This window comes from Oculina patagonica, chromosome 8 (assembly GCF_052425735.1).
Source record: "Oculina patagonica isolate OP01 chromosome 8, crgOcupat, whole genome shotgun sequence".
Classification (NCBI taxonomy): domain Eukaryota; kingdom Metazoa; phylum Cnidaria; class Anthozoa; order Scleractinia; family Oculinidae; genus Oculina; species Oculina patagonica.
Genome location: NC_135765.1, coordinates 7,719,469 through 7,744,038, shown reverse-complemented (window position 1 = coordinate 7,744,038; position 24,570 = coordinate 7,719,469). Strand labels below are relative to the sequence as shown.

The following is a 24,570-nucleotide window of genomic DNA, read 5'->3' as shown; positions in this document are numbered from 1 at the left end:
ATTTGCCACTGGAATTTTCCGGAAACTCAAACCAGAATTTTTGGTCGAATGGAAAGCGCCCTGTGACTGTGGCCGAGACCGGGCTGGTTGACTGGGTTCTAGTCATAATCGTATCAGGGCTTGGTTACTAAGTTTGTCGTTCGTTGACAACAAATGGCGTCGTGTTCATCGTTTTTCTTGCAGCCATAAAATAGCATAGTTAATACACGATTCACTGGACTCATAGGTCTAGTTAACAATACAACCGCCATGTCTACTATGATCAACGGACAGTTGATTCTGGAAGAAGAATATGACGAAAACTACCAACCCACAGAACAGGGTAAGCTTGAGAGTTCATGATGTTTACGAAGGGTTTTCCACTAAAACCTGGAATTTTGTTTTAAGTACAATTCTAGTTAAATCAAATCATAATATCAGAGTTTATTTTCTTTTTTGATGAGGCTGTCCTTGATTTTGAATGCCTAAATTTAAAACTAAATTGAAAAAATGAACTCTCGTACTATGATTTGTAAGAAATTGTTCTTATAATGCAGAACAGCTGGATAATTTTAAATTTTTAGGATTACTCTTGAGTGTTAGTCACTGAAGTAATAATTAGATTGAAATATGTGTGACTTCCTTCACTGAAATTTCATTTTATTTTATACGACTGTGCAGAGCGCATATAGTTAGTAGAATACGAGCTGAAGAGTCGGTCTCGATCCTGATTTATTAAAGTTTTGTCTGGAAATATTTTTTTCTGCAGAGATATTTGAGTATGCATCGTCCATAGGTATAGATCCTATTAGGGAAAGAGATCTTCTGTTTATTGCACGTGAAGGAATTGTTGCTCCCTTACCATCTGACTGGAAACCTTGGTGAGTGGAATGCCACTGTAATTGTAATTCTTTTTTAAAAAAGTCCAATTTTTAAGTTCATTCAGCAATCTTTTTGGGACATTCCCAAATTTAATTTTAATGATATCAGTAGGGCTGATTTATAAAATTCACAATTTCCTAAGGGCCAAGTACCATGTCATTCATCCCAATATTCCTAATTGTAAAAAATACTTACTCTGACAGGTGTGTTATAGTTCTTTTTTGAAAATTCCTTAGCTACTCTTTCATTTCTTTGCATGCAACTCTAAACAAGGACTTGATGGCTTAAAATAAGGACATTCTGTCCTAAACACTCTTGACTACATGTAGTAAGTGAGAGGGAAATTGAAAATTTTACACCCCTGGGCCGGGTTGTTCAAAGCACGATTAAGCTAATCCAGGATTAGCGCGAATTTTGATTTTAGCTTAACAGCCTTTTAGTGAGATTTTCTGTTTATATTTTCTGCCCTTCAGTTTTGCCGTTCAGTAATCCCAAACTCCACAAAACATAAGCAATTAAAACACTTTTATACAAGAGAAATCGAACTCTTGATTTACACTTAATCCTGGGTTAGTGTTAATCAGCTTTCGAACAACCCGGCCCTGGTTAAGATGACCAGCATGTGGGCCATTGTCTTCTTGTGAGAGTCCCTACCCCCACCAGTAAAAGTCAAGCAAACAAAAATATATGACATACATATATGTTATTTGCCGGCCGGGAGGTCCGTATTGGGAAAAACTGTACCCGAGGTCTTGAGTACGGCCCGAGGCCGCAGGCCGAGGGCCGTGCTCAAGACCGAGGGTACAGTTTTTCCCAATACGGACCGACCTAGGCCGGCAAATAACGTTTTTATTTTTTTCTACTTTAATTTATTTGGAAAAGAAACCAAGGAAAAATGAGTCGCAAAATCTTTGTTTTTACGCGCGGATTTGATTTGATTTGATTTGAGTCCGACTTGATCGACGAGCAAGGATGAAGAATGCTGTTTGGCAGTTTGCTATTTAATTCCGAATGAAATAGCTTTACTTAAAATGAACCGTACTCAAAAAAGGTTCAGCATATTTAATTTACATTGCAGAGAATCAAGAAAAGCAAATGAAGTCATAAATAAAGCAAAAATATGCCGCAAAACTTAACTTAACACATTTAAATCGATTTCAGTCGGCTTCCCAAACAATTCTCGATAAATTCTCTTGAAAGAATTTTTGCTCTCAGGGTGTTAAGGCTATTTCTCTGACTCAAAAATACTCTTTGACTGGAAAGCAGTATTTTAATCTATTCACACTTGTATTTAACAAATTAATAATCTCTGTACTTTTCCCAGCAGAATTTTATTCTGATAAACAGTTTCATACTGAATGAAATGCGTAGTGTCTACGTACGGCACAATATTGTGATAATTAATTTGTCCGTTTTTAATCAAAGAATCTCATTTCCTTGAATGATGGCAAATAGTGTTCAGCTTTAGCAATACTTGACAGATAAGCAAGGCAGTTAAACTCATAGATAGAGCCTAAAAACCGCGGTGAAGGTTACCGCAATGGCGTGAAAATCATTGCAAAATGCACAAACAACGCGACGGCAAACTACGAACGGTAAACTACAACTCGATTTTGTTGAGAAAGAAATAAATACTCGCCTTTTGAAGAACTTTGAGGCCTTTAATTCCACTGCTTTTTAGTCCTTTCAAATTTACAACGGTTGGTAAACTCGAGTAAACAGCTATTTCGATTTTGGAGAGCAAAACTTTCATGTGTTCGTTCGTCTCGCTGCACACTGATTTCGCGCGGAACTGAATCCCGTTCCGTTGATTCCCTGCGGCCCACGTACCGTTGACCGCGGTCAAGATCGGAAAATTCCGCCCGCTCCCGGAACCAATCAGATTGCAGGATTTGGTTCATCTTGCCCGCTCACGCGCTGAGAAAAAAATAATAGAAATTATGCAATGATTCATCTTCAATTATGTATCTTAAATCATTACATAGGTTAAGGTCAAACCTAAGATTATCCCTTGTCCATTGCTTTTCAGTCAAGATTCTTCCGGAGATATTTACTACTTCAATTTTCAAACTGGCGACAGTGTGTGGGATCATCCATGCGATGAATATTATAGAAGCATGGTTCTTGAGGAAAGACGAAGAAGAACTGCCATGGGTGCCTCGTCAAAGAAAGACAACAAGAAGAAAGACAAAAAGGATGGTGGAAAAAAGAATAAGACACTAGAGGGACAACCTAAACAGAAGGTATACACTGTACATGTACAATTAATGTTTTTACAGTGTATATACATTTGAACTTCTGCCTTACAGAGACCTCAAAATTACAGACACCAAATTGTGGTTCCAAAGGTGTCCGTTAAACAGTGGGAGTTAACTGGAGTCTCCAATGTCTCACTTGTACATGTACCTGAGTGTTAGTGAAGAAATCAACTCATCTTAAGAGACCTCTGATTTACTCAGGCATTTTCACCATTTTTATGAATTAATGTTAAGTTTCATTGTAAAGTCTCCTAATTCCCTCCCCCAGCAGGGACTCCGTGGAAAAAGGGCAGTTACTGTTAGTAGCGTTTTTGGCTAAAATTGACCGTTGCCAAAACAACTCTGATTCGCAAAAAAATAAATTGAAACGAGTTCAGCTTTGCTGGTTTCATTGTTCTGACAAGCAAAAGGTTTCTTTTGTTTTTTTTTTAATTAATTTGTCAAAAAACTCCTAAAGATGCCACCAGGATAAACCATGCTTTTTGCATTTGTTATATCTCAAAAATGACAGACTAACCAGCAAAAACAAATACAGGACAATGTTTTACATGTACACTTTACACACATAAACAAGTTTGCATGCAAAATTAGGAGCTGTTTTGGCAATGTTCAATTTGAGCCAAAAAAAACTGCTGCCCTTTTCCACCAAACCCTTCAATTATTTCTTGGTGGTTTTTATTATTTTTTATGTTTTATTTCTTGTGCTTTTTTCAGACTCTTAGCCCTGGTTTGGCACCACTTAAAGGTGAAGGTTCCTTGGCTCCTTTGAGAGATTCATCTCCTGGCCGGTCACTTGGTAGCTCCCTTGGAGCAAGCTCTATACCTGGAGGAGGGACCCTTGGTGGAACACCTCTTGGGACGGGACCTCTTGGAGGGGGCTCTTTAGGTAAGGGCTCTCTAGGAGGAGGCTCTCTTGGAGGTTCCCTTGGAAAGAGTTCCCTAGGTGCAGGATCTATGGGAGGGCTTGGATCTGGGGGAAGATTGTCAAGTGCTGAGAGACACATGGATCCCTTTCAACAGTCTCCTCTTGGTGTTAAAAAGGAGCCACCTGGGGTAAGTCTGGCATAACCAGTGTATATTATGATATTGAATATGAGACAATAAAAAGTAACAAATGCTAATTGTTACAAACAAGAAAAATCATGTTTTGCCTCTAAGGGTATTTGTTACATTTGACATCTAAACTATCAAATGAGCCTAGCTATTTTTGATTCTGTTCCCTGTTATCTATCGTTATTCTGTTATTGAATAACAAGAATCTCATTGGTTATAACAGACCTCATACTGAATAACATTAGTGGAGTCTTGCATCTTTGGATTTCTCTAATAGCCAATAACAGCCAATAATCAATAACAGCTTTTAGTCCCAATTATAATGAAAAAGTCCCAATTATTTTGAAATAGTGTTACTGGTTTGAAAATTTTAAACCCAAACACATTATTTAAACCACAAAAAAAGAAAAGATCAGCCACAGATCTTTATTGTTATTAATCCCTGTGTTTCTTAAACTATAATTGTCAAGGTCAGTCAATCATTTTTTGAACATTTCCAAAGATTTCTGAGGGAGAAAGAAAGTTGTTGTGACTGTACCTTTCGTCCAGTTTATTCAAAATTCAATTAGCCTGCGAATACAGCCGCCTCTCATTCGCGTCCCGCAACGATGAGCAAAACGCGAAGAGAGACGTCTGCTCTTCGTTGCGGGACGCGAATGAGAGGCGGCTGTATTCGCAGTTTAAAATTCAATGTCAAACCAATCTTTGGATAATGGTGACAAGTGACAGAGAACCAATGTGGACTATTGTACAAGCCATAACATTCCATTAATTATCTGCAACAACTTTCCAACATTCTAATTGGCTGTGTTCATCAAGGCATGTGATAAAACGTAACATAAATACACATGCCACTCTACAATCTATACATGTATGTGATGTGCATGTCCACTTAATAGATTCTGATTAAGTGCCAAACAGATTTTGAAAAGGCATGTTGTTTTGATCTCATTGAATCACAGTGTTTTTTCCTGTTTGTTCTACAAAGAAACTTGCATCCGATCAAGAGAAGGTAGGCCGAGGAGTCAATGATGCAAGTGGAACAATAACTCTAAGCACTGGTTTGGGGGACAACATAAATCTGAACTTCATGACTGACCTTTCAGATGACGAGGAAGGACAGGTATTTTTTTTTTTTTTAATTTATTGTGATAACTCAATAACCCACCATGAAGTTTGTAAAACTTAAGATTTTTTCGCCAACCATGCAAAAGTTCTAATTGAAAAAAGAAATCGCAAAAATACTTGAAATGATTGAAGGACTGTGAAAATAGGGCAGTAGCATTTTTTTGGCCAACAATATTAGACTGTTCACAGTCCCCTATTTTTCCGTGAAGTCGTAGAAATCGATCGATCGTTGGACGGGCCGCCATCTTGGTCCCCCCCCCCCCCACTTTTCCCGAAAAAATAAAGACTTACTAAGAGAAAAGTCTCATAAGCCGCCCCCCCCCCTCCCCCCACTTCAAGTCACTATTCAGCCCCACACCTGGAAAAATGTTCTGCCGCCCCTGAGGTTTATTTTGTATATGTGTGTTAAACATTGTCCTGTATTTTTTAACTGGTTTTGGCTTTGTCGTCAAGGTGTAACATAATTGTGCAAAATACTCAGTTTTTCCTGGCGGGATCTTTGGGAAGGAAAACAAAAATTTTTTAAAAAAAATTAGAACCACCCGCTACAGCACATTAAACAGTACCACAAGAAAGTACTGATCAATAGCTTCCATTTGTCAATGAATGGTCATACACTATGGTTTTATCCACAGGCCTACAAGTTGTTTTATTCTTTTGCAGAGTGATTTTGCAAGACCGACTATTGATCTTGGCATGCATGACATAGCAGCACTTGGTTATGAGGTGAATACATATTACATGTACATGTAGCTAGCGAATAAACATTGATTTTCACTTACTGTTTCTCTGGGATAATACAATAGATTATCAACAAAATAATATATATATCTTATTAACCACGCGCGAGGGCCGTACTGGGCGAATATTGGCCCGCGGTCTTGACAGTACGGATCGAGCGCAGCGAGGTCCGTACACAAAAGACCGAGGGCCAATATTCGCCCAGTACGGTCCTGAGCAAGCTTGGTTAATAAGAGATTTATTACACGACTGGAAACTTTGTGTAGTGAGAATTGCTACCTAGTAGATGTCTTGAAAAATCAATGTGCGGCAAAACTTTTACGCGCGCTAAAGAAGTTATATATATTTCTGTGTAAGCCAGGTCATTTCATTTTCAAAGCAATAAAAGCTCGGAAAAGATTTTGCAAAAAACAAATCTTTCAAAAATCTTGCGATAAATCGCCTGGGAATTAGCGCAGGATCATCCGGGACAAAACCCAGTCCGATACTTGGAAAATATCGGCCCTCGCGGGACCGGAAATAAAGTTATCTGATTGGCTGGTTTAGTTATTGGCCCTCGGACCGCCTTAGTCATGTAATAAGAAGGTTTAATGATATTTCCCAGAAATAAACTGGATACCAGTTATGAATAAAAAGGCAGAGGCTCACAGCCTGTTAACGTTGGCTTAAAATAATAATTTGAATTAGGGACTGCCTCAAGACCAGAGTTTATTAAGCTTGTGTTGAGAGTGGAAGATTTGAACTCAGGATGTCCAGAATAGAATGATGTAAATTTCAAAAGCTGAAAGAGTGTGTTGGACTTTTCAACTATCCTTTTGGTAAAAAACAAAAAATGTTTTGACTAACAGTCTACACAGACACTAAGAAATTTACGATTACTCAATCACTAATAATAATTTATCTGTCTCAACACGTTTTCAGGATTCAGAAATAGAAGAAAGTTCAAATCTCAATGCTCCAGCTACTCCCTCCATGAGTGATGTTGATGACGGAGAAGAAGTGGTAAGCACATGTGTAACCATGGTAACTATTTGCTTCAGAGAACTGTTTGAATGTGTAGGGTTAGTGGTTAACCATAGGGGTTGGGTGGCAGGGTACTCCCAGAAAATTTAAGTGTTGGTGTGTAAAACATCACTTGAAACCATAACCCTCTTTCAGACCAAAATATGTGATTGCTTTTACCTTTTTTTACATGAAGACCTGACAAAAATGTGTTAAGGGTTGGTGGTTAACCATAGGGGTTGGGTGGCAGGGTACTCCCAGAAAATTAAGTGTTGGTGTGTAAAAATCTCTTGAAACCATAACCCTCTTTCAGACCAAAATATGTGATTGATTTTACCTTTTTTACTATAGACCTGACAAAAAAGGAAATAGATAGCCCAAATAGATTTTACCCAGGAATTGCTAAATAAGTTTGCATAAACATCGGTCCAAAAATGGTCTAAATATATATGTTAATGTATATCTTGCATGTCTTTAAGATCAAAATGCTCCAATTCAACCCCTCTCGTCCCCCTCCCCCTCCCCAAGTTGTTAACATGGTACTGTAAATGTTTTTATCTTCTGTCCAGGACTTTGGTATCAACAGGACATTGACTGACAGGTTGGAGGGAATGAGTGCTGAGCTTCTAACTCCAGCAGGCAGTGCAACAAAGGCTGAGGTATGATATTACATGAAACGGTATAAACTGTCAATCAATCAATCAGTCAATCAATCAAACAAACAAACTCTATTACCGAGGGTGACACAAAATAGTCAACTCTCTCTTAATGGACACCTCTATAAGACGGACACCTCCATAAGACGGACACCTGGTGATGGTCCCTGCCGTGTTTCAGTCATTTTACTGTAACCAAACTCCCTATAAGACAGACACCTCTCTAAGACGACAACGGACACTTGAGAAGTGTTTTTTATCATGTTTAATAAGTGAAAATACTTCCAAACTTTGCAAAGTTAGTCAGCGCCATAAGGATACGTGTATACCAAGCTTACTAACCACAAACAATGAAACTTTAACGGATTACTTCTTTGCTTACGTATATGGACACTAAAGAGGTCATTCTCTACCTACAGTATTATAGTTTGTAGAAGCTCTCAATTTTTGCTTTAACAAGAAAATATGGTCCTTTTATTATTTTAGTCTTGTTGCAGTTAGCAAAGGTTTGTTGCATTGTGCATAGGTTTAGTTTTGTTATCTCAGAATTTCTGGTGTCATGTTACCTCGACTCCCTAGAGAGCGGCCACCTCTCTAAGACGGACAGCTGCGGCCAGTCCCGAAGGTGTCCGTCTTAGAGAGAGTTGACTGTAGTTCAGGAACTAATAAAATTTGTGGCCCTCTTTAACATGCTAATAGTTAAAAATCTACTTTAAGCAATCATCTAATTTAAAATCTACTAAAACCTAATTTAACATTCAAGTATGACCAGACATGACTTGTTTCCAACTGTAGAACTTATAATTTCTTTGTAAAGCACCAGAGAAAATGTGATAAATTCTAGTCCCAAGGGTATATGCTTATGGAAGGTTTGTTTCTATGTTGTTCTCTCAGGCCCAAGCAGGGGGTGTGGCAGCTGTCAGCAGTAGTTTAAGGACAATGGCTGGAGTTCAGAGTGACATCTTGGTTCAAGACCAAGTCACTTCCAGGTAAACGTCATGAGAAAAGGTGCTGCCTTTGTAATGACATCTGAAAATGGTTCTTAAAGATGTTCTAGTCTTCTCGGATAAAAACAATAAACCATAGGCGCCGTCTCCTACACCTTTACTATTATGGTCAACAGGGGACGTTAAAAAACCCACACACTTGTCACAAAGAGTAAGAGTTGTGGTCCGGCCTATTCACATGTTTCTATGGGCTGGGTGGTGGGACAAGATCACATACATCCACGGATAGCGCCTGCCAAAGGCGCCTGATATGCTTATGTCCGATCTCGTCTCGTAAGTCTTATTGCAAAGCACGTGTGAAGCGCATTGAGCTTTGTAAATGCGCTATGCAAGAACCATTTTCTTTACTATTAAAATTTTTATTTCTGTGACTAGACTTTTTGACAAAAATGGAAAGTTCACACGAAGGGACTTGTCCCCGGGACATCTTGCGGGTACTAGTCAGTGACTAGTCGCAGGAACTTGCCAGGGCTTAAAAAAAAACTTTGCAACTTTGACAGAAACTTTGAGAAAACTGCAGGCTGAGTCCGTTCTCGCCTTCAAATGATTTTTGTTCTTATCTGGGAACGAGATTTTTCATTTAGTCTCTACATGTAAGTTTTTCTTTCAGTAACAGGGATGGTGGTGGAAAAACAGACAAGTCTGAGGAAGAGAGATTACAGAGGGCCAAGCTTCAGGCAGAGGCTGCAGAAAGGTGAGAGTAAAATAAAGTGAAGGTAAGAAGGGCCTACGAGGAAGAGAACTAAGGACTGATGTCGACCTTGTACTGCCTGAACAAACATACCAAATTATGAACACCTGAGAAAAATGTTAATTAAACAGTTACATTAAAGACACTCGCAAGAAATCTGAGATCTTTTCACACATTCTCACTAATCGACAGAACTAATCCCAGCAGCGTGTGGGGCGTTTGTCACATTTGAACCTAGTTATATAGCCTAGCTCCCACCAGTCTACTGAAGCTCAGACTGATAGAGCGTCCGACCGATGTGCAGAAGGTCATAGGTTAGACTCCTGTTAAAAGAACTCCGAGTAATTTGTGTTATTGATTCACATCCTCCTAACCGTTACTCCTTTCCTGAAAAGAAAACCTGAGTGTTCGCAGTGCCATACAACTGTTTCGAGTCTCGCGAGCTTGACGTCTTTTAAAACCAATCTTGGTAGAATCGCAACATAGGACCCTTGCTTTGAAAGGCTCGCGATCATTTTCCTATCTGGCAAAAAAGTACAATTAGCAATGTCCTCAAGTATAATCCACCACGTTTGGCAAAATTGCAAACGACTGTTTGCTTTTAAAAGCCAAGGTGTAATCGTATTTGATGTTTCAATGATGTGCTCTTAACTCAGTGAGCTGGGCGCGTAAGTTAAAAGTAAATGATGGCTGTTAAGTGAATTAAAAATCGTGTTCTATACCGACATTTCAAGTGATCATACTTGCTTTGTTTTATTACAGGAGAGCAACTCAGCAGAAGGAAAACGAAGATGCACAGAGTCAAGAACAAGAGAGGTAAATACCGACTACACGTATTTTAGTCCTGACATCAAGTTGTTAATTCTCCATACCCATTATCGAATGTTTCTTTTGCTATTTTTTTGAGCGTTTTGTGGTAAATCAAATTAAAATGAGTTTCTGACTAAAAACGAACAATATAAAGTAAACGAATTGCTTTTACGACTTGCTTGCCTTTAGACTTGCAAGAGAAGCAGCTAAAACCATCGAAGACATGCGAAAAGCCACAGAGAAAGAACTGAACGAGGCGAAGCAGAAGCTACAGAAAGAGAAAGAAGACGCGTTGAAGAAGCTTACAGAGCAATATCAAAAAGAACAGCACAGCGAGGAAGAACGACTGGCAAAAGAACACGAAACTGTCATGAAGACACTTGGGGAGAAAGCCCGTGAAGATACGTTAGAAGAAGAAGCCATGCTTGAGGAAGGCAAGCAGGACGCCATGAGGAAACTAAAACAACAGTTGCAACGTGAACAGGAGCAAGAAGAAGCTGAGTTAAGGAAGAAGAAGGACGAGGCTTTAAAACTGCTCAGAGAAGAACTCGAGGAGCAGGAAGAACAGGAGAACGACAAGATGGCGGACGAACGGGAAAAAGCTTTGAGAAAAATGCGGGAAACGTTTGCTGCTGAGATGGACGACGAGAAAAAGAAGATGAAGGAGGAACAGAGTGAGGCTATAGAGGAGTTGAGAGAGAAACTAGAGAAAGAAAAAGAAATGGTGAGTTAGAAACTGAAGTTTGGGTGCACATTTTAACCCTTAACCAGCTCCAATTAAAAACATTTCGGTATCTCTTAAGCCTGGTTTCCCTAGCGACGCAAGCACAAGCGCAAGCACACGCGCAATCACGCAAAAAAGACAAATTTAGATCCTTGTGCTTTGTGTTTTTGAGCCTGCGATATACAAAGGAATTCACACCTAAGGTGTGAAAATTGACACCTCCGATACACATTTTCTGAAAGCCTATGATCAATACAATTAGGCTATGTAATTTTTTTTGGAAAAAATCGCTAACATTTGAGTTATCAATTTTTAAAATGGAAATTGTTTGAACGTTTTTACTACCTTGAAGGGACACTGTCACGGAGATTTTTCTGCTTCTCAGTAAAAAAGTACTAAAATTGGCGAAGTACTCTCGCTTGTACATGAAATGCGCCTAGAACATCAAGATGAAAATATAAAGTAAATTGCTGTTGAAGGAAGTGGGGAGCTGTTGTTAGTTTTCAGCTGTTTTTCCAGGTCACAAGGGCAGAACTTGGAAAAGTCAACCTTAATTTTTCAAGTTGAGATCTGAAGTTTCTGATCACAATGATTCAGTCGGGGGAATAAGTGTCGATTTTGGCAAATCTTCGTTAGAGCACTCGAAGAGTTTCCGAATTATTTCATCCAATCAAAAACTAGCGCGAGCACTCACGAGTACTTCGAAAGCAATCGCGCGAACAAGCATATCATGTTGCTTAGCAACTTCAGGGACGAACACCGCGGGCTCAGTCCCCTCTCAAAGGCGGGATTTCGTCATCAACTGGTACATTTTCCCTCAACTGTTTTTTATTTAACGTATTGTAACATACATCTAGCTCTTGTAGGATGTTTGCGGCTTTATGCTTTACAATGCAGGGGCTATTTAAGTAATGATATTCTATAATTCCTCGACATTTTCTTATTTTTGCAAATCTCTCTCTATCTTAGGCCTTGGAGGAACTACAACAAAACAACGAGTATGAACTCCAGCAATTAAAAACTGAAATAATCGAGAAACACGAAAAGGCTTTACAAGAACTAAAGAGTGAGCTGGAAGATGCACAGAATAACGAGTTAGCTGCAGCCAGGAAATCTGCAGTGGAGTCAAGAGCTAACTTTACAATGAGTATGGACTCACTGGATGTCGAGGTAACATACCAACTCTCCTTGCTAGTCCTTATACATGTCTTATAGTACTATTTGGGAGAATTTGATGACGTATTAACCCTTTAAGCCCTGATGTCAACTTACAAATTCTCCTTACTGGTCTCCATACATTTCTTGTGGTACTTGTTGGGAGAACTTACTTAGGCATTAAGACCACTTCTCCTTTGCTCTCCTGACTAGCATACATGTACCTGACCTTCTCTCGATTTTTGATGAGATTTTTTCTGTTTCGTGCTTTTTATTATTTAAATATCTCTTTACTATAGGTTCAGCAAGACTTTTTAAAAAAGAAAAAGGATTTAGAAGCAAAGCACGAGGAGCAATTAGTAAGTGAAAAGAAATGTTCTTTTTTATTTGAGAACTTGTAGTTCGGGGCTGAGTCTAAAAATTTTTAAAACGTTCTTATCTTTTTCAATTTTGCAAAAAATCACTCCTACAGCTCCTCTTTTTAATTTTTTTGCAGGAGTCATTGCAGAATGAATACGAGAAGAAAATGTACAAAATAAAACAAGATTGGAAAGAACAGGTAAAATAATGTATTACATAATTTGTTAATAAAGGCATGCGTACGATTGCGTGACTTAATCACTGTCACGTCAAATTAAAACCAAAAGAATCAGGCTCATCGTAACGTTAAATAATATAAAAAGTACACGAACAAATGACGTATATATTTTTATATGTGCGTTTTTCTTCTAAATGTATTGCGATTATTTGTATCTGGTTTTGGATAATTCAGATGTACACTTTCCTTTCATTTAATTTAGTTTACAGCTAGTTTGCAAATACACTAAGAGTTTTGTTGTTTGCTTCTTGTTTCAACAGGAAACGAAGGAAAGATTTGACTTGAGCGAGAAATGGGAAAAGGAGAAGAAAAACCTGACAGAAGAACACAGAAAGAACATGAATAAACTTCAACAGGAAATGGAGACTGAGAAGAACAAGTTACAGAAAGAACTCGACCAAATGGTTTGCTTTACTTTTGTATTCAGTAAATACCGACTGTAGCTTTCTTATCGCAAACAACAGTAATGGCCGAGTGCCCAGGTTGCTCCAGTTTTCCACTCTGCCCAGTAGCAGCGAGCAGTCCCGGGTTCAACTCTACGGCCACGGTTTTTGTAAATTACTATCTGGTTGCCCAGTCTTCCTTGAAGTACATTAGCTGGTTTTAAATTTTCTTCTTGTGAACTACCTTATTACATGACATTTCCGCAACAACAAAATTTTCAAAAAACTTTGGCGAAAATTTGATGTCGGGAAAAGAGAAAGCAGCTTATTAGATAAAGGAAATGTTAAAACGAATTTACCAAATTCGAGAGTATTAAATGTCGTGAAATATCGCTCTTTTAAAATTGCAAAATTACTTTGTCGCTTAATTAACCGTGCGCAGCCGGTTCATAATTTTGCCGGCATTTTGTCGTTGTCGTTGTCGTTGTCGTTTTTGTTTTGTCGGTAAATCGTTCCAGACCCACGCGGCCCAGCCGGCTCCTTGGTCACGGTCACGCAAGATTTGATGTTTTACTGGCGATCATCACTCGTTTAACATGAACACTCTGTCCTCTGTTTAGAGTGAAATGTATATTTGTGTGTCATGACATTCGAGTGTTTTACCAGAAGAGAGGACTGAAGAACCACATAGCGAAACCAAAGACCGCTTGGACATGTCCAAGCTATTTTTATACTACCGCTACGTCAGACCCATGACATGCGATCGCTCGCCTGTAGCTATAAATAATCATTCACCTATTTTAAAAATATTTACGAATACTCTGCGCTCTGTTTGTATGAAATATTTATTTTTGTGTTATTCAGGCGTTTGGCTCGGAGCGAGTACAAGTCGTGCAATTTACCCGGAACGTGTTGAATATTGGAAAACAGCGACTTGTTTTCTGGATATTCCAATATTTGTTTTGAGTTTATTTTGGGAATCGAAACGTAAATTGCAAGCTCAGCAAGAATGTGTCAAGGCACGGAATACACGTCATCGCTCCAGGGGAATTACCTGTGCAGTCAGGTTTACGGAGAAATACATCAGGATGGCCTTAGTCTACTCTTTATTTTGGCGTGAAATGGACTTCTTTTTAATGTCATTCATGAACTGGATTGGGTACATTTTATTGAACATTCGGAACAAAATAAATATTTGCATGCGTAAGCAGGCATTTATCCGGCTAGGCATGTGGATTTTAAAAGCAAAAGATGACGCGGTGAAGGAAATTCAAGTCACGCACAATCAGTGACTCACGCAAGCACGACTTGTGTGTTTCTCAAGTGACTGCTTTTCTAAAGATTTTTTATTGTCCGGCGCTGTGCCTTTCTAGCCAAAGAACTGAAAGAGGTGGTCACACATTAATCGCACGGTTATAAACTGCTTGCAGGTTCTTGTTTAGTATAATAAGGTCAAGATACCTTCACTGGTCTTAACACAATTTGTATCTTTGTTTCTGTCCATGTATTTAACGTTGAAAGGCCTGTGTTTCAACACTGTCATTTTTTTAAACGATTTAAACACGCACTGTCCATACATGGCAAAAGCAAACTACTTTGTACTTCCGATCTGAGTGTCGGGTTTCATAACAATTGGTTTCCTCAGATTGAGAGCTGAACAAGAATTTCACTTTTCGATAAAATAATTTCATTTTCATTAGATACTTAATTTCTCAAGCCTGTGTTGAACTGTGTATGCCGGCTGAGTTTATTCTTCTAAAGAGTAACTGTTTAACCGGCAGTTCTTTCTTATATCGAACCTTCAGGAAGCAAGAATGGCAAAAGAACGAGACAATCGTCAGAGGCAACGTGAGGCGCTTGAGAAAGAAGAAGAAGAGCTATCAGCTCAGGTAACAAAATCAGAAAGCCAATCAATCGGTCACCATCGGTTCGTACTAATCATCATCTGAGTAATTTTTCTTGGACAATTCTGTCCAAAGGGGAAAGGCTCAATGAGGGTAACCCTATGTAAAGTACCAACCCGTGAAACAAGGCCAGACCACGACACCGTGAATTCCGTGTCCTACTCTTTGCGATAAGTGCGTGGGTTCTTTAACGTCCCCTGCTGATCATATAACACTGAAGATGCAGGAGACGGGACCTTCGGTTTATCGTCCTTATCCGAGAACTCTTCATCTTATGTATCGAATTGGGACATACATTAGAAAATTAGAATCGGGGATATCTCGGATACGTGGTGGGAAATTTGTCAAATACGGCACACCTGTTAATTTTGGTTTCGAAGTAGAAAAGAAGGATCTTCCTGAAACAAGCAACTTATCAATTGTCATATCTGATATTTTCTTCTTTTAGAGAAGAGAGCTGGAGGAGAATCGACGGGAACTGGAGGAGGAGAGAAGACGACTTGTGCAGCAAAGAGAGGTAATCAAACAGTAATAAATGGCGGCAGTATTCTTGGAGAGGTTAAAGCCGCGTTTACACGGGTAAATTCTATGTGACAAATATTTCTGATCGTGTAGATGAGACAACAATTATTTGTGGGCAGTCCAAAGTTTTGTGCGCCAGCAATGACCTTGGACAGCAGAGATAGGCGCGCACAGTGAGTGGGAGTTTGGGAGATTGGGGTCCACATATGCTGACGCAATATTTACCACATTTTATGTGACGAGTCGTCTACACGAGCAAGTTTCCCATGTGACAACTTTTATTTGTCACATAAAAGCTAACACGCCTGCTTATCAACAAATATATTTTTCACATAAAAATTGGCCAATTTTTCTCATCTACGCGAGCAAACAGAAGTTGTCACATAAAAATTGTCCGTGTAAACCAGGCTAAAGGCGGCTGATTTCTACGAACGCCATTAAATTGAGTTCGGATGGGATTTTTTCCATGTGAATTGCGATCATTCGAGGAGTTTTTTTCTCTCTTTTGTTTTCTCGTGACCACGAGTGTTTGTATGTTTTTCTCAAGTTTAAGAAATCATCCATTCACGAGCCAAAATGACCTTTGACTGCTGCATGTATGTCTTGCTACTTAGCAAGCCCGCTGACCAGGAGCGTTGACCACGGGCTCAGTAGGCTTAATAACCAGGCGCTGTTCAGAAACAAGCTGAAGGAAATCGAATTAGAGAGAGCGGTAGAAATCGAACCTGTAGGGTCAGTCGATTTTCCGAAAATTATTTCAAAGAAAATGTAACTGGTATTGGGAGAGAGCCAGCTAGATAGACCCTTTGCACGGCCGGGTCACATGATACAAAATCAGCCATGCTGGGCCGCAAAACACGCAGTGGTACATTCAGAACAAAGGAACGTGAATCTTGACTGGTGCGAGTCGCTTTGTTCTGAATGTCCCACTCGTGTTTGCGGCTCTGCTTGGTCGATTTTGTTACCATGTGAGCGGGTCGTGCAAACGGCCTATTAAGTGTCATCGCTGCGGTAGTACGTCACGTGATTTTATCTCTTTCCCAGGCCCTTGCTCGAGCCGGCGAGCAGGCAGCGGCATCGGCATCGGCAGGGGAGGATGAGACTTTAGCGAGACTACAGTTAGATGAGATCAAGGCGGCCATCTCAAACAGCGAACAGGAATTAAACAAACTAAACAGGTTTGTAAGTGTAGTTTGGGATATTAGTGAGCAGTATTCAAAAGGTTACAGGTGCATGTTGCTTTTTACATACATACATACATACATCATCTATTTGTTTACGCAGGTCGGTATATAGGCAGCATAAAGTTGATGTGGACCTGCGGTTAATTAAAAATTACAATTAAAAATTTCTGTTTACAGACAAAAGAAAAACCTTGAAACCGAACTGGACAAGCTCAACTCTTCTAAGCACGAGCTACAGCGTGACATAAGGTGTGTGACACAAATATTGTGTGACGAAGATGTGTGACATTCCCAACGTTAAAGGGACTGTGTCATGGAATTTAGCCAAATTGTGGCATGGGAAATGACCATCAAATTCGGTGAAATATAAAAATAACATCTTAAAACAGTGAAGGAACATTTCAATAGCACAGCAAATACGAAAGAAGGTACGGATGGCCAAAACTGACAAATATTGAAACGGATTGCAATATGGTTTTTGGAAAACTGCTGGGCTGAACAGTTTTCAAAGTTAGTCTCGTTTGCTTGAAACTTTAAATTATAACGCCCGGGAGACACATTTGGTTGCAATGAAACTATGGTTTTGTCAATTAGATCCATAAAGTAAATTTCTTTGCAAACATTAAGTTTTATAGCAAGTACCTGGCAAAACGTTATAAAATAAACTTTTTTTTTTAAAATAAACTTAACTCAGCCGTGACACAGTCTCTTTAACTTTGCTTTTATACGTATGAAAAATGCTGCATTTCATCGTTATTAAACTATATAGTTTCAAATACATTACAAATTTTCACTCCTCAACAGCAATCTAACCAAAAATCTGAAAGACCTGAAAGAGAGTTGTCGAAAACAGAACGAAGATTTGCAGGATCTTTTAATTCAGCGAGATAAACTTCAAGAAGAAACTCTCACAAACGGCGAGCATGAAGACACCCTGATACATGACGGTGGTTTGGAAAAGCCTGCGGTTTCTACACCAAATAAGGTCAGGGACGCGAGGAAAAGGGCCAAAAAAGAGGAGGCTGATCTGGGTTCTGAAGATGAGGCCCTTCAAGTAGAGGACCTGGAACCTCCTGGTGTAGCTGCTAATAAGGTATTTTTTCATATCCCCACTGGTATTTAGTATTGTGTTTTCACATTTCCGAAAGCTATTAAGTTCCTCGTTGAATCATCGTTGAACCCCACGTACTAAGTCCAAGTATTTTTCTCTCCAATACAAAATCATTGTTTTATAGCCTTTAAGAGCAACGACCTCACCCTTATAAGATGAACTTTGCAGAGTTTGTCTATTCTTTATGAGCAGTGTTTCATCCTTTACCTTTTAAACGTCAACTAGTTTAAGTTAAAAACAAATGTTGAAAACAAACTGTTCAATTTGTTTTCAGGCCGATCATCTTGTGCGACCTCCCGATATCAAAGGTAAAGTCACTTTTTATGCTTCTTTCTTTCTACACACGGATGCGTGCATTAGTTGCTTTTCTTTTCAGGGTGGTTTATTTACCAGATATTCTCACATGCTCGTTGACGCATCAGAAACTCTTCTTTGAAAGCTAAATGCCAAGTCTGTGTAAAAATTGTTCACATTTGAACCTTGTTGTATGACCTAGCTCCCACGAGTCCCCTGTAGCTCAGTATAGCGTCTGACCGGTGTGCGGAAAAGCATAGGTTTGACTCCAGTTAGGAGAACTCGGAACAGTTTCCCTGAGTAGCACGTGTCAGTCGCTGATTAACTTCTTTATCGTTTTTCTCTTTTGTTTGTAGTTCATCCTGACAGCGAGGAAGACCTTTCACCTGGAGAGTTCTCTCCCCGGGCTCCTGTACATTCGACGGCCAAAAAGAGCTCAGTGGGAGCCCGGGTGCCTAAAGAACCGACTGGATTAGCGAAAGCTTTCGACTTAGGTGAGAAGTGGCATGGGGATTTGTATGTCGAGTTATTCCCAAATATTTATTGCTCGGGTTAATTTACTGAGTTTTTATGCTCTTTCGAAGAATTCTTGCAAGAGCAACTTGTATTGGTAACTGGAGATTTGGAAATTTTTATCTGGCAGTACATCCTAATGAATAAAAACTCATCAGACATCGCCTCCGGTGGCTAAGTACTCAGGGCAAAAGCTACAATTGGGTTCATCTTTTCTGAAGCTGTGTAGACGCTAATCACATGGTCTTACTTTTTAGTGGACGTGTCATCAGATGAGAGTTCCTCTGAGGATGTCCAAGGAACATTCCTGTATTTGAAAAAGCAAGCTGAGCAGCGTAACAGGTCAGGATATATCTATCTTATTAACCAAGCGCAATGGCCGTACTGCAAGATTATCAACCCTTGGCTTTTCTGTACGGACCGTACCGAGGTCCCTACAGAAAAGCCAGTACATTTCGGCAACAACGCATTCAGAGTAGGTGATTTTAGTTAGCCCTCTCAGCTACTTTAGTAGCCTGCGTCACAGACGAACTTAGGGTTTAGTTTTAAAAAAATGTTGTGAACAGTGCCATTTTGTGTAGTTCATCAGACATTCAAGTTAGAGGACTAAGAATGTGTTCTGGTTCCGGAGCGCGACGGAAGCAAATTGAAATGGAAAGCAATTTTAAGCTCGTTTGAATGCAACCGCAGGGCTTGAACAATGCTTTTCATTTCATTTAAACTGGGCGCGCGCGCTCAGGTTTTCGCGCGCTCTTGGGCCTTTAAAATCCAACATGCGATCGCGTACACACATTGGAAAACAGTTTCACCCTGAAGAAGGGCTATGCCCGAAACGTTTGTGTAAACTACACAAAATTGCACTGTTCACAACATTTTTTTAGTTTTTTTGGTTTATAATACTAATTTCAAAGTGTCACGCATCAACTGGGAATTAGGGTTTAGTTCGTCTGCGACGCAGGCGTGTAGTCTGAAGTGTCAGCTGTTTTCTAGTCCTAATCCCCCAGAAGAGGGGCGCGGGCGAGGAGGACCCGCGCCCATCCTCTAGGGGGTTAGGACAAGAAGACTGCCGACACGTCAGACTAAGTCGTGTGATAAAAAACAAGCATATCAGAACTTAGTTGATTGGACTACGGATCGAGTGGTCCGTGTTTTAGTCTTAGACCTCCTGTAAGTAACACAAACCTTTTATCGATTGAACGTTTCTTGTATTCTTTTGCACGCTGTCTGAAAATAACTGTTTCAAACGCTTGCATCTTGACTTAAAATCTTGCGTGTTTTTCTTCTTTAGTGACTTGAGGAGTCGGATTGCAGTCGAAGGAGATGCAATTACACGAGCAAAGGAATTTCTACGCCGACAAAGACGTTCTGTACAGCGAAGACAAGTAAGCGTCATGTTAGATTGAAGTTGCTTTCAATGTCAGAGAAACTCAGGGAAATACTAAGGCTCGTTTGCCAGCCGCTGTTTGGGAAATGAGCCCGCGCTCATCCCCGGGGAGGAACAAAGACGGAACTCGAGAGAGCGGCGGAAATCGAGCCTAGGAAATACTTCGTTTCTTGTGCAAGTCTGAAAAGTCAGGGAATTTAGTAGCTGGTTAGGGAAATTCTAGCGTAATCAGTCTTTGCGATACACTATATTTATTAATAAGTTAAAATTTCCTTGTCTTGTCAGGGATCAAAGTTTTAATTGCAAGAAGAATTTAGAAATTGAGAATGTAATGGATAATTCTTGGTTATGTTTTTTTCGCCAGGCAGCACTAGAAGATGCTAGGAAGGAATGGACCAATGATATGTCACAAAACGTTGCACGGGGAAAGGTATGGCCCTGCAGGAAATAACACAAGCCCATACGCACATACGTGCAACAACTAAATACATGAACACCACACCAGGGTACCACAGTTACAGAAACAAAGTTGTGCTAGAATTGAATTTTGTCGCCTTGTGAAAATGAAGTATTGTATAATCTGTGAAGAATAGTGCATTACCATAACATTTTAAAAGTGTTTTTTCTTGCCCTGATATTACTATTTGGTTCAAAATGCAGTAGCAACTTTATGGACTTAAATTATTGTTGAAGAAAAGGGCTTCGTGTAAGACTCACTCCGGTGTCTTACCTTTTTCTCTTTCAGCCGCTGTCCAGTCGTAATGCTCATTTCTTGGAAGATGTAAGAACGCGTTTAGACGAGGTAAGTGGTATAAATATATATTTTGTTGTTACATGGGAAAATGGGTGCACGAAAAATGGCTAAAAAAATAGCCAGTTTTGGGTGAGACCCGATGCTTTACTGTTGTGTTCTTGTGAGGTCAAAAAGACTTCGAATACCCGCGCTACAAGCTGCAAGCTTTGAACACAGCTTTTGGATTCTGTTAGACTTAACGGGCTAGGCTGAGTTTGTAGGAGGCATCGTGGCCGAGTGGTAAGAGCGCTGGTGTTGTTTTCCGTAGGTTCCGTGTTCAGCCCTCCACCCTGCCACTAGCTGGATTTGTTCTCGGTCTTCCGAGTAAATGAATGGATAATGAATGAAATGAATAAAAACTTTATTAGGGTGTCAAAACCTTATAGTCTGGGATATACGCCTACTTATTAGGGGACACAGATCCTCGTTCACGCTTTTAGTTGTATATAGCTAACTGGTCTGCCTCCTGCCAGTTGGGATTTTTGACCATGGATGTCATGCCTCGAAACTAGCTATATGTCTCAAAGCTGAGTTCATGATCAATATAAATAAAGAAAACATTGACATTTTTAAGTATTGACTGTTGTCTGTGTTAATGTGTCTATTTACTGTGTAAAACAAGGACCTAACCTTTTCTTTTAAACCTTCCATGCGATGCAGGAAGAAGCAGAACTTGGAGTGGTAATGGACAACATGAGTGCTGGCCAAGAACTGTTAAGACAGAAAGAGGACAGGCTCAAAGTTATGGAGAACGCGTTGCTTGGAGGACTGGTGAGTAGTAAACATCCTGTTTACTAGCATTCTCGTCCACATAGCCCTTTTCGCTTCTCTTAGCTAGCTGACATGGCAGGACCTAGGTATGAGAAACGGAGGGCTCTGGAGACACAGGATTTCCAGTCCTGGATTCATGTATGCAGTCATGATGTTCAAATATACTGTGTGAGAGAGTCAGCGTTATTTACTTGCGTTCAATATCATGTCTTTCTTTCAAACAGCCAATAAAAAAATTCGATTTAATTCAAAAATCCTATGTCTCCAGAGCCCTTCGTTTGTCGTGCCAAGATCCTGCATGCTGGCTAAGAGAAACCAAAAGGGCAATGTAGACGAGAATGGTTTTCTCCCAAATTGTGCCAAGATGGCTAGTATAAGGAAAATTCTCAACTAGGGGAAGTTGTCTTGATGTACCCAAATTCTCACAACTAACATGAAAAGAAATGTAAAACAACCGGTTATGAGAATTGAAGTTTCTAGTGTTGATTTTCTGAATTTCCCATTCGTACATTAGTCAACTGCGTCCGACTCGGAGGACACCTTTCTTGGACTTAACAGACACGCTCGTCCGTCGGCAAAGGACAGGCACCGCCCGCGGAAAACGCCGCGTAAGACGGTTGATGATGACGACAGCAGCGGAATCAGCAGCAGCGACTACGGTGACGTCATCAGCGGGAACGTCAGACGAAGTGACGTCAAAATGGGAAGTCGGCAGCCTAAAGTGTCCATTCCCAAAAGTTTGAGAAAAACTTCCACAGGCGAAGAAAGCTCAGAAGCGGTTCAATTTTCACTGCAACAGATAAACACGGATTTGGCGCGAATTTTAACGTTGCTTCGGACTCGGACGCCTGCGTTCCCGTATCCAACCGTCACGCAAACTCCTTTGAGAGCTGAGCAAGTCACGCAACCGTTTCCTGATGCTATCAGAGGGTCTCATGTCACGCCTGTTTATCCTGAAACAAACCATGGCAGTCAGGGTCAAGTTCCTTATCAAGCTGGTCCTGTGGCTGAACCTTATCAGTTGAGAGGTGCTGGGGTTCCTGTGGTACCTGCTGGGGGACCTGTGTTGCCCGGCCGCCAAGGGCAAACTCAAAGTTTGTAAGTTTTATTTAATGTAACTGTACTTATTTGAAACTGATGTCAGTTGGTTATTAAAGACGTAAGACTCAACTGAAACTGGTTCAAAAAAACTTCCGTGTAGGATCCGATCGCTTTAACGAGTATTGAGCGATCTTTGTTTACGCTGGCGGTCATTCATGTGCTCAATAGTGGCTGTACCATTAAGTAGTCGAGGAAAACGAGATATATCCTTTTGTCAAAACGCCAAATATACAGTATTTGTATGACTGTGTGGCAAGAGTTTTCTGTAGTGGTTATCTTTGGTACGGAATTTCAACCAAATGTGCAAAAAACTGACACCCAAAGGGAGAGGTCTGTTTCCTAAGAATATTATTTATTGTTATAGCAGGGTTACTGTAGGATTTACCAAAGTATAAAAATCAGTTGCTTGTTATATTTTTTTATTTCAGCAATCCTCTAGGCAGTGCGCCACCTCATTTTCAGCCCCCGTATAGAAACCAAGAGAGTACAGAGTCACAACTGGAAAGAAAGTGGAGATCGTACTTTGGAGGTAAAGTGCAGATGCCTGTCAAAAACACAGCGCTACTAACCTTGTTATGAAGGCCTTTTGTGTAACACATGGCAATTTTTGTTAACAACGTGCAACAAATGTCGCAAAACAAAGTTTACAAACAACCTCACGAAAACAGACTACATATTTATTATGTACTTCTTGATCACTAAATGCTTGAACTAACATCAGTTGCTCTTGCGCTTCAGATCAATCACGTGACTCGCCAGCCTCGCTTTCACTCGGCCCCACCACGAGCCATCCGGCGCCAAGGTAAAGAAGAATCAAACGTGTTTATTCCTTCTTAAGTCTGGCATTGAAACTACTTCTTCTTTTTTCTACCAGGGAGCCAGCAAGTCTAAGGGACTGGACCTCAGAGAGAGAATTGAGCACCGCTGAGCGATTGCAGTCTCATGCAGAATGGCTCAGGAATTTTCGGCGCGACGCGGGTCTGCAAGCTAGCAGTGCGAGAGGTCTGGAGGAGAGAGCAATGTCGTATCCTTTCTTTCTGTACAAGTAGCTTGTCCGTTTTCTTTTGCTTCTTGCTTATAACGTATAAATATCGAGCTAGGCACACTGCTAATATATTAAGGAAACATTTTCTTCCTTTTTTTGTTTGTTCTTTACCATTGTCCGTTTAAATATTTTTCATAAGAAATGGATTCGACAATGGCTGCCAATACTTCATCCTTAACTCCTTAACTTGTTCCCAGATTCCCCGCCAGCCAAGGACCAGTAAGCGACTTTCAACCTGGGATGTCACGTGGCCGTTCGTTAACTTCCAGGCCTCCTCGGCTGGGGCTCAGTCAAAATAATCAAATTCGATGGGTTTGATCATAGCCCGAAGAAATCGTTTAACGCGTTTTAGGATACGCGTACAATGCTTTGCAAAAAAAGAAAAAGAACCTCGTCAACAATCGACCTTAACAAGGATTTTCAAAACTGTTGCGTCGTGTATGTGATGTATTTTTGCATGCATTGTACAGACAAGTTTCTCGTTCTTCTACTATGTGTGATTATTCCAAGTGTAACTTGTCGAGTTAGAAAATGTGCTTTTCTGTGAGAAATAGAAAAATCAAGAGGGTGCTTAGTGCGCTCGCACCCCAGAGACCAGCTTTTCTGTAACAGAGAATGGCGTGCCGGTGAATACCCGTCGTATTTTAAGAATAAAGATAATTTTACGACATTGCTGTAGTAAATGCTGCACTGGCATTTTGCCACTTTTCACTGAGGTAGGAGCTTCATAAATCAGCGGGCAGGCAGTGGGGAAATGATTCGTTGTAGTATCTGAAACAGCGAGTTTGTAGCAGAAAATGAGAAAGGCTACGCATGAAACTTACTTTTGTAGGTTTGGCCATTTCAATATCTGCCACTTTCACCCCCGACAAAGTCCGGTC

At 40.2% G+C, this 24,570-nt stretch overlaps 1 protein-coding gene across 1 annotated transcript; it reads left to right on the top strand.

Moving 5' to 3' along the window:
* Positions 1 to 122: 122 nt before the first annotated feature.
* LOC144663995 (uncharacterized) lies at positions 123 to 24,293 on the top strand. Its single transcript, XM_078525090.1, has 33 exons — positions 123 to 322; positions 749 to 860; positions 2,891 to 3,104; positions 3,834 to 4,172; positions 5,161 to 5,295; positions 5,964 to 6,026; positions 6,963 to 7,043; positions 7,613 to 7,702; positions 8,594 to 8,688; positions 9,317 to 9,400; positions 10,160 to 10,213; positions 10,397 to 10,931; positions 11,901 to 12,101; positions 12,386 to 12,445; positions 12,583 to 12,645; positions 12,945 to 13,088; positions 14,873 to 14,956; positions 15,420 to 15,488; positions 16,538 to 16,671; positions 16,855 to 16,926; positions 17,482 to 17,770; positions 18,063 to 18,096; positions 18,439 to 18,576; positions 18,853 to 18,937; positions 19,884 to 19,977; positions 20,344 to 20,409; positions 20,725 to 20,781; positions 21,433 to 21,543; positions 22,058 to 22,641; positions 23,073 to 23,173; positions 23,383 to 23,446; positions 23,519 to 23,668; positions 23,887 to 24,293. The coding sequence occupies exons 1-33, from the start codon at positions 250 to 252 to the stop codon at positions 24,005 to 24,007; spliced, it is 4,596 nt and encodes a 1,531-aa protein (XP_078381216.1). The 5' UTR covers positions 123 to 249; the 3' UTR covers positions 24,008 to 24,293.
* Positions 24,294 to 24,570: the final 277 nt, after the last annotated feature.